The sequence below is a fragment of the Haplochromis burtoni genome, unplaced genomic scaffold (genome assembly GCF_018398535.1).
Source record: "Haplochromis burtoni strain Fernald_Lab_line unplaced genomic scaffold, NCSU_Asbu1 Contig_42, whole genome shotgun sequence".
NCBI lineage: Eukaryota > Metazoa > Chordata > Actinopteri > Cichliformes > Cichlidae > Haplochromis > Haplochromis burtoni.
Genome location: NW_024582403.1, coordinates 2955423 through 2973230, shown reverse-complemented (window position 1 = coordinate 2973230; position 17808 = coordinate 2955423). Strand labels below are relative to the sequence as shown.

Here is a 17808-nt window from a genome sequence, read left to right as displayed (position 1 = left end):
AAACCGAATGAACAAACGAGACTCAGTTTGAGCAATCTTCAAGTTTTTAATCTGTTTTCAAAGACCGCAATTTTATATCGTCCTTCCTTTAATAAGTAGAAAACTTTTATTTTTTTTTTAAGAATTAGTTGAAAGGCACAAATTTTACAATATATACATTTGGATCTAAATTATAAATATATAGAAAACAAAAGCACAACCCAGAATAAAAGTGCTGAACACAGTTTTGTTTTTACAGGAAAAATAGGCTTTGTTTAAAAATACATACAATCAGTAGCATGTTTTTTTTGTTTCATTTTGTGTTTTGTTAGCAATAAATTATTTGAAGGTGATAACATTTATATATATGCAACTGGTGGGAGAAACAAGAAAGATGGTTAAAGTATACACAGAGCAATCCACTGAAGAACAGAAATACATCAAGCGTGCTACGCTCAATCAAAACCAACAGGAGAACAGTAACTTGATTATGCCATTCTTAGTGCAAAATGATAAAAATGATTATAGGCCTAACTAAACGAATGAAGAATTATTTTTCCTAAAAACTGCTGTCCATATCCCTCAAATGCATAAAGCTTTATTTCCGTGACTATAAAAACAAAATCAAAGGCAAAACGTTTGCAGACTGGTGTCTGGGAATGTGCCTGACGAATATTATTAAAAGTGAAACGAAGGGCAGCTGCAGTATTATTCTGCACACAGAAAAAAACAACGAATCAGACATCCTAAACCCTAAACACAGAAGCGGGGAGGGGCGAAGGCTTGGACAGATTAATTGCACGTTTTAGTATAACCCAGGTGTGAGTCGACGGGAGAACGGGTCAGCGTTAACATGGTTCGAAGAAAAAAACAAAACTGTCCACAGAAAAATAATGTTTCTTAAAAGAAACAGCCTTTGATCTTTGCCCTAAGAAGGCATAAATATTTAGAACCACTGACATTTTCACAAGGACAAACAACAAACCCATCACATTAAGTCTAAAACATAAATACAGCAAGAGTCACAGCACAGAGTTAAGAAAAAATAGCACAAATACTCATTAGTTTCATCATCCTTAAAAGGGGAACTGATATATTTCTGCTAACGCCCCGACGTTACGCCTCCTGTAGGTTTCTTCCTGAGATTGATAAATGTCTGATATCTTAGAGCCAGTAACTTTAGGGGTGCCTGTGGAATACTTTGGTATCTCTCTGCAAACTGAAGGCCTGACAAGAGAAAAAAAGCTCTACGAGTGGGAGAAACAATTGCGTTTGAGAAAAGCAAAAGTAAAACGAGCAGAAATAAATCCAGACGCTGTACAGCAGTAGAACAGTGCAATGTTATTTGGTGGCAGGTAATAATAGAATTTGTTTTATAGCAATCTTGAAAATGAGTAACTTCCCTGACCAAACATGTCCTTAACTATTACAATAAGCAAGATAATGTATCTAAAATCTAAATATCCCTTAAATATAAATAACAAATAACTTTTTTTTTAATAACAATGAATTTAAAATGTATTTAACTAAAATATTTCAAAGCATAATAGAAATAAAGACGATTCACACCATGCAAAGGTAACCAAAAAGCTTTGCCTGTTGAGCGTAAACAGTACTGAAGCGTTTGTTTCATAACGAACATATAACATGGTTTTTATTGCTTTTTGATCACTTTAACTCCTCCGCGCATTTTGTCACAAACCAACTACAGTGCATCACACAAACATGGCCAGACCTCACAGGTTTTTAAATATGTACTATCATACACATGTACACGCATCTTTCAAAAGCTTTCTAGAGCCTCAAATGGAAACTGGATGTTTTATTTTTTAGTATAGGTTGAATTCATGTGAAAAACAGTGCTCAAGAGGAAACAATAAATTACTCTGATACTAGCAAAGAGACGGGGGCGCTTACTTTTCAGAACAATAGAAATTCTTTGTGATCCTTTAGAATTAGAGACCGTGAACAGGTTCGGGTATCAGTGTTGGTCAAAAAATGACACATCCACACAGAAAGATAAAAAAAAAAATACACAAGATTTTCCTGAGGATTTCCAAAACAAAAATGGGCGTCACGTGAAATTAAAAGGGGAGAAAGGGGTGTAGATAAACGTTTGTGGACAGCTACACAGACAATCACACAAGCACATGCAGGCTCAAAGGAGGCGCCTTCCTGAAACCCAACACCAGCATAGTGTAACACAAACGACGACTGCCTGACTCACCATGGGCCCCAAAAGTTTCATACAAATACACCGTATTAAATTAAAATCGAAACCAACGCTCAAGAGTACAAATCTATACATTAGGCTACATGGATTTTAAAGACTGCATTTAAAGACTTTTTCCAAAGGCACTGTTTGCAACAGCAGGCTTCTCATCCTCTCCCTTTTTTCCTCACACTAGTGTTCATACAAGCAGGGAGACAAACAAGAGGGAGTGCGTAGAAGGGAAAGGAAAAAAAAAAGAAAAGGAAATCTGAGGCATTTCATGGCTAATCAGCTAAAAGATTTCATGCGTCTTCCAGTTCGACTACCTCGTGTTTCACTCAAACCAAAGCCTTGCATACAGCCGTGAATGTAGTAACAGTAAAGCAAAGTTTAAAGATGCGGTTTTAACTAGTGAAAGGCATTTAGAGCTTCCAGCAACTCACCAATCATACCTCGAGAAAAATCAGCAGCAGGAGGTTTATTAGAGATTTCCACACCTCAACAGCTCGTATGTTCGATAAAATAAAGTTATCCCGTCCTCTTTTGCCCCATCCTCCCCCCCACCCATCTCCTTTTATTTTTAAACAGCTGCCTTTTACCGTGGAGGACACACTTTGGTGCAGAAATCGAATATTGATCGAGCCCGTCGTTACCTCAACAGCCTAAAGCAAGTGAACGCTACACATGGATAAAGAGAAGGGTGAGCCCAACGCAGGACAGGCAGTGACTTGACTATAGGCCCTGAGGGGAGAGGGAGTAGGTCCAAGGTTGCGATCAAAGACAGCAGCAAACAAGACGCCATCTGCTCTAAGAGACATAACAAAAACAAAACAACAAGAAAAAAACTAAAGATAAAGTCCAGATGAGCCCGTTGAGCTCTCACTCTTGCGGCCTGTACTGAATGACAGATTTGCGGTCCGGTCCGGCCTGTAGCATGCTGTTCAAAGCCTCGCGGACGTCAAGAGCGCCGGAGCTGCAGTTGCCGTTGGGTAAGGGACCAGAGTCTGATGAAGCGAGGAGATAGGCTGGGGGGAAGTGAGAGGAAGAGCTGGAAAACAAAGAGTTGGGCGACGGGTTGGAGAAGAGAGAACCCATGTTGTTTGACACAGAAGACGTGGAGGACGTGGAGGAAGAGCAGGAGGAGGTAGAAGACGAAGGGCTGGCTTTCTGTGTGGTCATCTGAGGGGAAAGGGATATTTCAAAATAATCTAATAAGTCATGGTGGTTATTGGCCAGCAAGTTGTGGTTCTGCTGCTGCTGTTGCTGCTGCTGCGAGGCCTGAAGAGGCTGCTGCAGCATGAGAGGCAGCTGTACTTGCGCAGCATGCTGGACGTTTGGTGCAGTCTGAGAGATGAGAGACTCTAGATTAAAATCCTCTGCAAACGCTGTAGAGTTGCTAGTCAGAGTGTCCAGATTGAGTCCGCCCTCTGTGGTGTCTGGAGAGGGAGACGGAGAGCTCATGGTAAGGTCTAAGATATCGTCGAAAGGACTTTTGGAAGACAAACTGGAAGGCTGCTTGGTCTGATGGAGTGAAGGAGGCAGGTTCTTCGTTTGTTGAAAAGTGTTCATGTAGGCGGGTGAGTAAAACGGTGAGAGATTGAGGCTAACTGAGCTGTTCAGAGAGCTCTGGTTGGTGTTGGAGAAGGAACTCGGATTGTTGGACCAGCTGTTATGGGTCCTTTGCTGGGTTTGGCTAGAATTTATCGGTAAGGCCAAGAGGGCTGAACTGAGGTGTGGTAAGGTGGGCTGGGCTTGGGGATGCATTCTGTGTTGGAGTGGGAATCTTGGGTCGAAAGGCTGAGTGAGGGACTGAGTATGCATGGTTTTGTGGTTGGTTAGAGTTTCCACGAGCTGTCTGTGCCCCTGCAGGTACTCAAGCTTGCGCTTGCGCTCATTCTCAGCAGCCTGCTCTTTCTCTTTTCGCCTCTTCTTCACCTCGTCATCCATCTGCAGCAGCTCGTCCCGTACGCGAGGAACGCAGTTCTCTGGGATCTTGATACCTGAGAGAGATGACACAGTTATCAGTAAGATAAATCCTCAATCTTTTATCAGATTTACGATAACAACTAGAGCAGGGCGATATGACCAAAAATATTTATCACGATATACATTTGAAAATTTGCGATAATGATATAACTGACGATATAATTGACACTAGACAAAATACTTTGCAACTCCACAACTTTATTAGTGCAAAAAAAAAAAAAATCTATGTATTTTCACTTAAACAAGCAGCTGTTTTTATGTGCATTAAAGTTATATAAAAATTTTACAGTGCAAATTCCTTGCTGACAGTTTAACCAAAAGGCATTTCCAGTGGAAATTGGCCGACATATCCTCAGCATAACCATGTATAATATCCACAAAACTTTAAAAGAGGTTATACACACAAAATACGGTAATGTTATGTTGAAGCGCAGTACGTATCACTCCACGAGGCGCCTGCCTACGATAGCCGTAATGCTCCAACAATCCATCAAGCGGTGCGGGTTCATAGCTTAGCAAAGTCGTACTAAAACATTTGACAGTTTCGAGCGCCGTGTAAACATAAAATTGTTTCGAGGTCAGGAAACACAACCAGAATTCATACATAAGGCACACGGGATTATAAGGGGCACTGTCGATTTTCAGAAAAATCAAAGGATTGATTTTAAGTGTGCCGTATTTTCCAAAAAACACGGTAATAACAACGGCCCGCTAGCATGTTCTACCAAAAATAGTGCTTTGTTGTGTATCTGACGGACGTAAGCTAAACCAGTTCCAAACCACTGAAGTTGCAGCATTTTTACAAAACAATTCTGGTTCATCCGTTTCATTCAAAGATCCGCTTTCGTCCTTCTCATTCTCCGTCGCCGCCATGCTTTTTCTGCCATGTGCGTATAAAAACAAAGGCACTGTGCATGTGCGTTTTACCCATAATCTATCGCGATATTTCATTTTCTTATCGTTGCCCAACATTATACCGTATTACCGTGAACGGTATGATATGGCCCAGCCCTAATAACAACAGGACATTAATTAATCTGTATTAATTAATGAGAATGATTGTCCATCTCTATGCATCAGTCCTGTGATTGACTGACGACTCTTATGCCCACTGTCACCTGGATGGTTGAGAAGTCAGATGGCTGGATATCACAGCACATGCATCACTAAGTATAGTAAATAAGACAGCATAAAGGTAATGTGTACTTTAATGTGCATTCATTGCTTCCACACTACTAAGCAGAAAGGCTGCAGCAGAGAGAGAACTACTGCATCTGCTAGTAGGCTGAGCTTGCCACGGTTGCAGAGCAGAACAAAAACTTCCAGCTGCAGTCCAAGTCCATATGTGACATGACACAGGCAGCTGATTATAACGTCATGCTATTCATTTTCTTCAAATGAATGGCCAAATAAGAAAAATCAGACAGGAACAACTTAGAAACTAAACCAGCACATGTGCACACGCACTCACCGAATAGCGCTACCACCAGAGACAGCAGGAAACAGTGTGCATGCCAGAAAAAGGAAGATTATAAAAATGTAATATCGACAGCCTACGAGCTTTATATTTCTTTTTCTGATATATGTGCGGTGTAGAGAGACAATAATCACGAGTGTGTTTTCATGGATCTTGAGGTGAATTGCAACACGTCCTGTGGGGGTCAGTGTTAACGTAATGCGCACAGGAGCTCAGCGGAAACGAATAAGGAAAATATGGAACTTTTTCATTTCCTCAATTTTAGATAATGATGTGTCAGCACTTGGACAGCAGCACCACATCTTACCATCAAAACAACATCGGGGTCAATAAAATTCACATTTTAAATTCTGAGCTAGATGTTTAGGGATTTAAAGAACAGTGAAGAAGCTGTCCTCAAACTGCACTTCACTTCAGGCAGTCAGAGATACTAACCGACTTGTTTGTTATGCTGCTTTGTTTTAAGGCGGACAATCTGCAGGATGCTGCTGTTGGTGATGTCAGACACCACATCAGAGACGCGCTTCCACACTCGTAACAGAGCTCCACACAGCATGTGATACTGACGGAGGCGCATGCCCTGCAGACACTCCTGGCCTTCCTCAATTTTCTTACACTTCCCATTCCTGCAGAGAGAGCAAAGAAGAAATGGTGAAAACACATCATAAATCACTCTTTTAGTGTGACTGTATGGCAAGCTAAGGTACAAGATGTGAGATTTGGAGGTAATTTCTTCGTGGCTAGCTTTTGGGAATGGCATTTGATTTAAAAACCATTGACTGAATCCTAATAATTACCAGCCTGATAGGATTCATTAATCCTAAGGGACATTGTGGATTCCTGCTTACCAGTTAGCGTGACTGCATTTCTTGAAGGAGAAGGTGAACTGGTTCTCCCAGCAGTCCCTGGCTTCCTCAGGGGTCACCTAAAAAAAGGAAGAAATGCAAAAGCCTAAAAGTCAGCCAAGTAGTCACTCATTACATATTTTTACCAATGCAGAAGTGAGATTTTCAAGTTCAAACCAAAGCACAAACTACACCCTTTTCTCATTTAAAACAATAATTGTGTCAAAGGGGAAAAACAAGTTATTTTCAATGGGCTTGTGGTGAAAGGTCAATGATTAGCAGTTTTAAAGCAGGGAAGGGAAACAGCTATAGCCTTAATAAACAACAGAACTGTAAAGAAAATAAGAGCTCACTCTTTAAATTTACTATTAATTTATAACATTAAAGGTTTTAAGTCTGTAAAATGTTGCCACACTTTGTCTTTGGAGAGCATTAAGCCATATCTGGTCAGCACACCTAAATGTCCACAAGGTGGCAGCAGAGACCGAATATATATAAATATACACCCGGAGCAATGACAGAGGAACACTTAGTCCAGAAAATGTCTGACTTTGTGTTTTCCCAATGTTCCCCATTTTCAGAAATGAAAAAATATGCATTTTAATGCCAAATTGAGGGGGGAAAAAAATCAAAAGACTCAAATGTAACACAAAACCAATACAAAGACAGAACTAATAGACTGAAGCTCTTACCTTCCTGTACTTTTGGTGCAGTTTTTCCAGACTCTCAGGGTGAGTCTGCTTGCCGATGTTGGGCTTATAGACCACAAAGTTCTTCCCTCTTCCTTGCTCAGCTAGCAGCACACATGGATAGTTACCTCGAAGCTGTGAACAGAGGCCACATAGAGTGTTTTTTTTTTTTTTGCACTGTCAGAGAGACAAAGTTAGTTAAACTGTTTATCATAACGTGAACTCACCTTCATAGACAGGTAGAATCCCTCATCATGGCCGCTGAGGTTCAGTGATTTCTTGTAGGCCTCATCCCAGGGCATGCCCCTGTCCACACTGATCTGTAGGAGGAAAAAGATCAGAGTCTAAAGCATGTGCTGTGAAAGAGAGGGAGTCAAACTGCCCCACACCTACACACTGCTGGTATGACTTCAGAAACTATTAATATCTATAAATACATGAGAAAATACAACCACTTTAATGTATGTATGAAATACGCCCTTTATACTGGGTAAACTGGTTTTCTTGTGCAGGAGTCCTGAGTGGCTGCCAACTTTGAAACATCAACTGTAGGTTAGCCTGTAGCCAAAAGCTAAAAGCAGAGGATACCAGTAATTATCCTGTGCCACCTGCTAGTATCTACATAGGCTCCATAGCTCCAGGGCCAAACCTGCGTGATCACAGTCTTACCGCTGGCACTATGACATCAATCCAAGCTCTTAACTACAGATGTAGTTGCTTGAGTTACCTGGGGGACTGCACATAATGAGGAACTTATTTAATTGTACCCGTTCAAGTATTGTCAAAAAAAATCTAAATGAACTGACTCTCAGTGATATTTATAATGTACTCTGTGTTTGCAATTTAATAATATTATTTGAAAAATTGTAAGGTCTGGTGCTCTATGGGTGAAACTTTGATATCAATACATACAATAAATTATCATTAAATTGCAAGAGCATCAAAAAGATAAGTAGCATAGCATAGCATTGCCATTGTGGGCAACACTACCTAACATAGGCCTAATATATATTACATAGCTAGGCCTTCTCCTGTGTAGTCATAGTTTACATGTTTTATATAGTTTGCTGTTACTTTGCAGATGCTGCACGCACATCACTGTTTTGAATATGTTACTGATAATGCCATATCAAACAACACTTCTGCCTGGCCGTTCACAAATAAGCCACTGTACTGCTGTGGTTATCTGCAGGAAGTAAATACTTTTCTAATCCTGCTGTATGCAACTTCACTGTCATCAACACATTTAACATTGCATAGGCTCTACTACAAAGAAATGTATACTTATAGACCTGAAATCAAGTTATGCAAGCCTACCTTATACAGAACAACCTGGCCATCCTGAGGATTTCCAGCCGTCAAGAAAGTTTCCTGTGTCTCCTCATAAATCTCATCGTTACCTGGGGCAAGGTCTGTCAGCGACAGAGTAGAAGAAAGTGATGAACATTTGCAGCTGCTGAATGAATGCATTGACATCCTTCTATTTTAGAGTTACACTTGATCTCCATACCTAGGATTCCCATGTCATATTTGCCCTCCTTTTTATCCTTCTCTATGAGATAGTCAAAGTTGTCAGTGAAGTATTGGAAGAGATGGTTCTGTTTGTGGACCTCCAGACCCAGGATGCGATTTAGGAACTTTGTAATGCTGCAGTCTGAGAAAAACAAACAAGCAATTGACTTCAAATTATGTTTATTCATCTCAAATACCAAATACAGAGAAAGAAATCTGTCCGTATACTCTACCTTTCTCATTGTTGTTTCCAATGCGGGGCTCCTTACATAAAATCCCAACATCAACCATTCCAGCTTTCATGTCTGGAAGTGAAAAACAAAAAACAGAACCGTTTTTCTACAGCTGCACTAAACTTTCATTTGCTGATGATATTCTCTGCTTACACTGAACCAAAATATGAACATACCTCTGAAGAACATGGCATCACCCCCTGGGTAGCCTTTGGGAGGGGGCACCTTGTTATCTATGAAGCCAACAATTGCTTTGGTAATTTTATCCAGAGCCTTGGTACCGTACTGCAAAAAAGAAGTAAGGTGAAATTAGTAAAGACAGATGATCTCATAAGGCTTTTTAAGCACTGCAGATTAAGTGTTTACATAAAATATGCTATAAAATGCTAAAAGCAAGACAAACTCCATACACCTCAAATTAAGAGCACAAAACATTTTCGATACAAAGGTTGGGTACAATTTTAAAAGCTTCTTAGGTTTGCATACCTTGTTCTCAAAGTTGTATCTGCTCAGGTCTCTGGTTTCTGTGGCTCTTCTGTCTCCATGGGTTAATGCACCCTGCACAGTGGATTACAAACAGTATTACTATCAAATCAATATACTATTATTACTATTACTAAAATATTACATTTACATCATCAGCAGTCACGCTAACAGAACCAGAGTCGGTGCTGCTGGTGTGAAACTGTCAGAGGAAGTTATGAAATCTGTCTTCACTGTTTAGTGCAATTCTACTGTGCAGAAATAATATTGGAAAATAATGCCTTGCAATTTCAATTTACTCTGGATTTATAGTGTTTTAAGCCAGAAATGTCTGATTTCAAAGCTCAGCTGCTGTAGTAACCTGAAAAATTAAAAAAAAACCCCAAAAACAACAACTATAAAAATACCCAGTTGTTGCTTATCTGACATATCCATCAATTCAGTTAATATATAGTTAAAAGGTGATTCTACAATGCACCAGTGATGGGTGTGGAGCATATAACACGGAGGAAAAAAACCCAAACAAACCCCAAAAACACTGAAATAAGGACACACGCACACACACACTAGTGTAAATGCACGAGGATGCAGAGCCCGCTCTTGGCCCAAACGTGTCAAAGGAAACCCACGAGGTTCAGGTGTGAAAACAAACGTTTTCTATGTGCAACGTGCTGACATGATATTGTGGTTCAGTTAATCTTCAAACAACATTTTGCAAAGAGACCGAGTGTGCAGTGAGTCCAACGTGTGATGGAAGTAGGCAACAAAGTCAACAGAAAATTTAGACAAAGTCAACAGTGGATCAGTCTTAAAGCCAGCTGCTAGCTCTGCTCACACAGACAAAAACCTTAAGATACCAAAACAAATGAATGTTTTAGCCAAATATGATTTGACTGCTGATCTGGAGTCAGACTGTTGCAAAGGTGTTCAGCTGTTCAGTTCGACTGAAATGTGTGCACTGGAGCTGTATCAAGTTCAAGCAGGCAGGCAGACCACGTGCCATATTCTTGATACAGATTTACCACACATAGCTGGCAAATGCAGGAATGACTTCCTGTAACCACCATCCCCTACACCCTCTCTGCCCTTTTCCCAAAAGAACTGTCATGCTGTGTCACTATGGAAATAAATGGCTGCTAGTGCAGAAATGCATCGATAATTACGGAAAATAGCTACACTTATAAATTATCCAGACAACCTCTTTTTGCTTTTTCTGCTTGTTCAGTTTTCCGTTACTGAGCTGGAGAAGGGAAAGACCCAGAATCTCTTGAGGTTTGTGGAGAAAAGTTGATATAACATCAAGGGAACCAACAATAAAGAAGACTATGGAGCGCTTTAAGACTAGGGAGTATCCCACACAACAGGAAGGACAGAGGGTGAGGGCAGGTTTAAGAAATGAACGGCGGAGTCACGAACAGCCCGGAGCACTCCGATCGATAAACACATAACTCAGATCGTCTCTGTTTACACTGAAACAGTTCTTCTCACACTCCATAAGACAACAACATATAAACAGCTATTTCCCCCTGAGAGACACTTCAAGATAATTGTGCAAAATAACAACAGCAAATGCAACACCAACCCACACACAACTGAAAGACTGTTCATATTTACCAGACTCTCTAGTCTCTTAGCCACAATGGAGGCAAAACGTCTCTCCCCAGCCAACTCTGAGATGAGAAAGATGTACTCAGGGGCTGTCACCTGATTGGACCGATGAGTCCGACCTGGAACGATGAGAATAAAATAGCAATAAGACATTTTTTGTACATGCAAAACATTTAAAGATATTAAGACTACTGTCTGACTGTTAAATCCTTCAATCTCAAATCTTTAACTTTACAGATAAGCGTTGTACTGCTAATGAACATCCTGTAAAACCTTTATACAGATAAATAAAACAAGCAAGATATGTTGCTATGTGTAGGAGAAATCAGGTATTGTACATTTTTGTGATGACGTTTGGTTTACAACAGCTCATTTTTATGTTACAGGCTGTGCCAATCTCAACTAACTATGAAACACCCATAAATGTAAATAAAATAACACACACACAAGTTATATGTTAGTACAGTACACTAGTGAGGTGCGATTAGAAACAATAAATTAGAAACTGAAAAGTATGAAGAGGACATTATTGGTGAGATGATAAGATCTCCAGTCATATGACTGAAATCTGATCTTGACACTCAGATCCTCCCACCTAAAAATGAAAACAAAAACTCTTTACACAAGATTGTTCTAAGGAAGTCCCTTCAACTTCCATAGAACCTCTTATGAGTAAATAAGCATGTCTGTGTTTGTACAGTATGTGTGTGTATATGTAAGTGTCAGACTAAGCTTCTTGGTATGAGAAACTTAGTCCGCCTGAAGAATCACTGAGGTGGTTTAAGCAGAAAATTGATGACCTTATTCAGTTTAGTGCTCTGCTTTGGCATTTACGTATATAAAAAAATCAAATACTGATCGGGTTTGTGGTGTTAATTACAAATAGATTCGCAGCTGTAACACCTTTAAAGGTCAAATGTTCAGCCCACACAAGTAGAGTAACTGAAAGAAACCACAGCTTCTATCTACCAACAAACCTTCAGCGAGACATTTGTCTCAATTTGAATATCGCAATATGAAAATAACACATAAAACACTTCTTCACATTTCTTCTCTTTCTTCTAAAGCTCTTTCAACCTTTCACCTCAATGCTGCTGCTTGTCACAGGGGTAAATTTAAAAGGAACTAAGGAATAGAAAGCTGATGTAACTACGATGAAGAGGAAAATAAGTCCAGTGTGCCTTATAGCCTTTTAACTGGTTACATCACTCATCAACAGAAAAAAAAAGACTTATGTCATTGACAAAGTTAACCACTGATGAAAAACTTTATTCAAGCCATTATGTGAAGTCTGACACAAACTTAACCAGACAGACTATACTGACAGGTCAAAAATTCAGTCTAAAAAAGGTTCCCGACATCCTTATGTAAGTTAATAACACAAAAAATGCCCTTTTATTTTATTTCTAATCATGTACTCCTCTTTAACTTTTAAAGCCTCTTTGTTAGATTACATTTCCTGACTTACCGAACTGCTGAATAGCCCTGTCTGCGCTCCAAGGCAGCTCCAGGGTCATGTGAACCCTGCGTCTCTGGTTTTTCACTCTCTTGTCTGCCTGCAGGGAAATCCCAGAGCTCGCTGCTTCTGAGATGATGGCCACCAACTACAGGAAACAGGTTTTTGTTTATTGGTGGAGAAAGGTCTTATTGAACAATGTTTTTAAAGCATTTCACTGTTTGGTGAACTCTGATCTCAAGCCCTTTGAGTCATGAAAACAGTGATTCATTTTTTTGTACTGTAAAATATCTAACCTTCTCTCCACTCATGAAGCGATCTTTCTCCTTGAGATTAATGTGGTCAATCGTAAGCCCTTGCTCAGCTCGTGACTCATAACGCACGGTGCCGTCAGGCCGCCGCACCACACGACCCTTACGACCAGTCATCTGGAGAGAAAAGGGGTTAATATACATCAGCTGCAAATGTCAAGGTGACAGGTGATGCTGCTAGTTAGCTTGTAGTTGAGGGTCATACCTCAGAGACTTTATCTGGTCCACCAAACTTGTCAATGAGCTCATCCAATGTGTTGAGAGGTAGTTCTTTTCCCAGTTCTGCTATTTTGTTGAGGAGGTCCTGCTTCATTTCCTCTATTCTGGCTGTAAATACAAATCAGAGGAAGATATTAACAATATATCCCTTGCTGGTTGAGTTATAAAAAATAGCAGGGTATGTGAGGCTACAGTAGCAGCTATCAAGTAGATGTGCATCTGTTTGAATGACAAGCACCTTCCAGTGTATCACTGTTACTGACAACACAAGCTGAAGGACAAAAAAAAGAAATGGTGCCTACCTGTCTGGTAGCTAGTCTGGTTCACAAAGATGACATCGTCATTATCTAGCAGGGAGTCTGGTGAAGAGTTGGAGTCTGTGTCTATGCCATCGGAGTCACTACTGCTGTCATCGGTGATGTTGATCACAACGTTGTTCTCTATACTGTGCTTGGGTACTTTGGGCTGGCGACCTCTGGGTTTCCCTGATTGTTAGTTAAACCGCATGAGATTGGAGTTAGCAAAAGCGACACAAAAGAGGCCAATAATAGACATAGGATTAAAAAATATGTCTTTAACTGAGAATAAATAGTACCAGCTGCTAGGCTAAATACACCAAATACACTTATAAATCACAACATGAGCAATTTTACTGCTACACAAACTATAAAAATGTCCACTGAACACTTGGTACATGAAATAATTGTAAAAGACAGCATTTAGGGGTGAACATCCTACAGTGTTGTATTAAATCTTCATATTCACTTACGTTTTCTCTTGTTACTTGGAGCTTTTTCCCTGCTTTGCTTCTCTGAAGGGAAATGCTTTGTTACAAGAGACTGGAATACTCCCCTGGAGCAAAGAAGAGCAGAATAACAGACTTTAAAACTGACAGCAAAGCAACCACAACACATTAGGGCTGTTGCGGCAATTAGACATTCCAAGTATTCCTGATCTGACCTAATTATGAGTGCCAGGTATTGATAGGCAGATGAAAACGTGAACTAATACACTCAGACTTTAAGGCATGTCTGCTGTGACAGACCTAAGGACAACCAAGTTCAAGTCCTTATAACTTCCTTTTCTTCTTTTTCACAAATGAGTCATTGGTCAATTAGCAGCTAATAAAAGGTTGTCTGCTTTGACTGGTGAAGAATGTCACATGACCTGTATGACTATATGTAGTCATGACAAAGTCCTTCTCGAAACTTTCTTGTTATTTGACAGCTTGGTGTATCAAGAAAACGAAACAGAAGACACCTGTGACTATAGTTTTCAGCAAGCAGAAAATCACTCTTTCAAATAGTGTCAAAGTTATCACCTATGGCTCGGCATTCAGTTTTAAAAGAGCTGCAACTCAGATACAGGCAGTCTTTTTTTTTCATATGTAGCCATCACCACAGAAACACAGAAGCGAACAGACGAAATACTCTCTTACTCGGCTGCGGAAACAAATCTGTCCAGATGCCCGTCATTTTCATCCAAGACTTCTCTGGTGCGCGATTCTCCAGTAGACTGGAGTCCAATAACGATGCACTGCAGTGGAGAACACACAAACGCACATCAATGACCCAGCCGTGTTACCTAAAGTAAACTTCTACTAGGACTCACTTCTGCTAATCACGATGGAAAATATTACAAAAATCCATGTGGAATTCCTGAACAACTAAAGCAAAATCAAACCAGCTTGTTCACAGAGAACTGAAACCCCCCACACAACTGACTAAACTATGTTTCAAATTAGCACTCTTACATATACAATCTATGCACTCAAAGTTCAACAGTGTGCTATGCTCACCTTTCCGGCCTCCAGCTCTTTCTGGGCCAGCTCCACCAAGGAGCGGACCTTGGCAGCGATACAGAGATATTTGAAGAATCGCTGGTGAGACGACCAGAACTGCCCCCAAAGAGACTTCCTGCTGACCATGCCCAGCTCATCAGCTGCCTGCATGAACGTTTTCAACGCCTCGGCCCACTAGAAACAGATTCCAGACGCGAATTCTCAGTTTAAATTTTTGTCAGTTTTCTCAAATAAGATAAGAACATATAAATACAGCAGACGCTGTCACTGAATTTCCTCACCAGTTTGGCAGCTTTATTATAGACCTCTTTGAAGTCACCGTCCAGCCCGATCTCTTCAATGCGGAAAGACACCCCAGAGAAGCTCAGCTGTCTGGCAATGTACATCCCACTCACTTTCATGTCCATGGCCACAATCTCCATGGCCCCGACACCTCTGTACACAAATAAATAATTCAACATAACTTAATCATTGGTCAACAGCCGTTCCCACAATCTGACTGTAAGGAATGTTCCAGTAATTTGAAGATACAGATCCACATGATTGAAAAACATAAAAACTTCAGAGTGAAATTCATCCCACAAACCTCTTCTCAATGGAATGCAGGAAGTCATCAAAGGTTCGGAAGGGTGTGCCCTCACCCCAAATTCCTAGTCGGCTCATATAAATCATGTTCTTTGGCTCAGAGGCACCTGGAACAGACATGACAGAAATCGATGATTTAAAGTCGACTATTGTATTTTTTCTCCTGCCCGAGAATGTTTATTTGTGTGTTAGCTTACCTGTGGCACTGGCATACACCACCCTGGCATGCGGCAGCTTGCTTTGCAGGTCAAGAACTGCTTTGCCCATCTTTGTAGATGTGGCATTCTTGGCTTTGTGGCATTCATCAAAAATAATCTATATTGATGCAAAGTCAAGGACAAAAAATACCAAAAACCACTGCTGAATGTGCGGTTGTTAAAATTAAGTCAGGAAATCATGTGGAACAACATATCGAAGGACAGCTTATGTTAGATTGACAAAGAATATGGCATTAAAATTAAAGGATACAACTCCATCAAATTCTGGTTTGCACCAATCCAGGATCTGTTTGATCCTCGTCCGAAGCTGCCCTCCTGCTTGGCTTTCTCCAATCAGTGCAGAGTAAGTTGCAAACAAGACTCCTTCTGAGGTAGCTGTGTCACCGTACTTTATCTGTTAGAACAGAACAAACATTAAACAAGTCACAATAGTGCTTCGCTCTACTTCACCGATTGCGCTCATGCACACATAACAACTGTTCTAATTTTCTCAGTTTGACCCACAAATTCCACCTGAACTCACCTTGTTTAAAGCATGCACAGGAATAGTCGGTGCATCTATGTCTTTGAGATCTCTCTCTGCATCAAATTTCAGGTCATTGGATATGCTGAACCTGAGGGAAAAGACAGGGGAAATTAGCCGACTTTGACATACAGTAAATCTACTGTGCATAAACAGGATATATCATGCAGGTGGACAAAAATCCCAATCAGAAAATCGATCTATTTTTTAATCATAGCCCGCATTAGTCATGTCCTTTTTTCCCCTCAGAAGTGTTTTTCTTGACTCTAACCTTTTGAGGCCTCATGGAACAGGTGACTCTTAACATTCTCTAGTTTCATACAAATCCTACTTTGCAATTGCTTTTCTAGAAGCTCACATTTACTGATAAAAGGAGATGTTTGGTCTTAATATTGGTAGAAACTGAATGTAGGAGTCCAAATGAAAGTAATTTCTGTCTCCAGTTTAACCTTCTGAACTCCCTTATATAGTTTTGAAATTACACCGAGCTCACATTATAAATATTTTCCGTAGGCTGATTTCAAATGCCCTATGACTTTACCAAAACTGTTCATGTGATTGTGTAATGAAGAAGTCAAAAAAAGGTCACCAAATAACTCACGTAGTCTTTCCGTTTTCTGAAAATTGCTAAGAGTGCTTTAATTAAAACGGCAGACTATGCAGACAGGCTTCTTACTGGCCCATCTGTTGTACCATGTTTATCACTCTTACCATAGTGCTTTTTTTCTTCCCTTAAGGTAGTTCTCCAGGATGATTCCTGCCACAGTGCGTCCCTTTCCGACCCCTGCCCCATCTCCGATCAGAAAGCCGGCCCTCTGCTTGTTCTGGAGGATCACCTCATGTTGCTGAGGGTGCATAAGGAACGAATGATGATCAATATGCCTCCAGAGTCACGCCATTAAAAGTGCTTCATGTATTGTGTGCTGGTATGTGTACCTGGCAGGCGTATATGATAGCCTCTAGCTGCAGAGCAGACAGCAGACCATTTTTAATAGTTGACTCGGGGATGGACAGAGTGTATGTGATGTCAGGAGGAGGGACACTGGATAGAGTGTTTGTTTCCACCACTATGTCAGGATGAGAAATTCCTATAGTGGCTGAAGAGAAGAGGAAAAAAACATGTTAACCATAAACTGAGTGTCATGTTGTATTAGGGGGAAAAAGGCAGACAAATTAATGGGTGAACTGATGTTGAAGTTCATTCAAGTGGCCTACATTTGGAAGGTTTGTACTCAGCGTATGTGTCTACATGTCCCAGTTCCTCTGCTTCTTCTTCCTCGGCCTCCTCTTCCTCTTCTGTTGCTGCCTGGGTTGTCTGAGGCTGGAAGCACCACAGAGACTTCAGTAATGTAATCACAACAGCAAGCGTTGCATTTGGGAATAATATTTTGTTGTTTCAGCTTAGGTGAAGACAAGTTAGGAGAGAGAAAACTGCTGAAATTTAGAAGTAGGTGAGCAGTTAGTATGACGATAATGCACACTGGAAAAGTTCCTTAAGAAGGAATATTAACCAGAAAATTAGCAAAATAACAAGTGAATAAAATGCATGAAGCCAATTAAAGGAGATTGAATTGAGAGATTTGAAAAATGTAGTCAAGCAGACAAAAGACAGAGAGTGGAAACGGAGAGGACCTCTTTTTGACAGTCAGCTGAATATTACAATGCCTCTTT

At 40.4% G+C, this 17808-nt stretch overlaps 1 protein-coding gene across 6 annotated transcripts in view; it reads right to left on the bottom strand.

Annotated features, from left to right (window-relative positions):
* Nucleotides 1-26: 26 nt before the first annotated feature.
* Nucleotides 27-17808, bottom strand: part of si:ch73-63e15.2 (strawberry notch homolog 2) — a 61198-nt gene continuing 43416 nt past the window's right edge. For all 6 annotated transcript variants that reach the window (XM_014333105.2, XM_005920691.3, XM_005920692.3 and 3 more), the window contains 26 exons: nucleotides 17353-17458; nucleotides 17074-17234; nucleotides 16849-16982; nucleotides 16138-16228; nucleotides 15865-16008; nucleotides 15594-15711; nucleotides 15398-15503; nucleotides 15093-15246; nucleotides 14809-14985; nucleotides 14449-14546; nucleotides 13780-13862; nucleotides 13313-13495; nucleotides 12997-13118; nucleotides 12777-12908; nucleotides 12493-12628; nucleotides 11031-11143; nucleotides 9420-9491; nucleotides 9110-9218; nucleotides 8934-9005; nucleotides 8699-8842; nucleotides 8506-8600; nucleotides 7416-7508; nucleotides 7192-7323; nucleotides 6503-6579; nucleotides 6090-6280; nucleotides 27-4191 (listed from right to left, as the gene is read on the bottom strand). In XM_014333105.2, coding sequence (XP_014188591.1) covers nucleotides 3071-4191; nucleotides 6090-6280; nucleotides 6503-6579; nucleotides 7192-7323; nucleotides 7416-7508; nucleotides 8506-8600; nucleotides 8699-8842; nucleotides 8934-9005; nucleotides 9110-9218; nucleotides 9420-9491; nucleotides 11031-11143; nucleotides 12493-12628; nucleotides 12777-12908; nucleotides 12997-13118; nucleotides 13313-13495; nucleotides 13780-13862; nucleotides 14449-14546; nucleotides 14809-14985; nucleotides 15093-15246; nucleotides 15398-15503; nucleotides 15594-15711; nucleotides 15865-16008; nucleotides 16138-16228; nucleotides 16849-16982; nucleotides 17074-17234; nucleotides 17353-17458 — 4164 coding nt within the window. In that variant the 3' untranslated portion in view covers nucleotides 27-3070. The remainder of the gene's footprint in view (nucleotides 4192-6089; nucleotides 6281-6502; nucleotides 6580-7191; nucleotides 7324-7415; nucleotides 7509-8505; nucleotides 8601-8698; nucleotides 8843-8933; nucleotides 9006-9109; nucleotides 9219-9419; nucleotides 9492-11030; nucleotides 11144-12492; nucleotides 12629-12776; nucleotides 12909-12996; nucleotides 13119-13312; nucleotides 13496-13779; nucleotides 13863-14448; nucleotides 14547-14808; nucleotides 14986-15092; nucleotides 15247-15397; nucleotides 15504-15593; nucleotides 15712-15864; nucleotides 16009-16137; nucleotides 16229-16848; nucleotides 16983-17073; nucleotides 17235-17352; nucleotides 17459-17808) is intronic.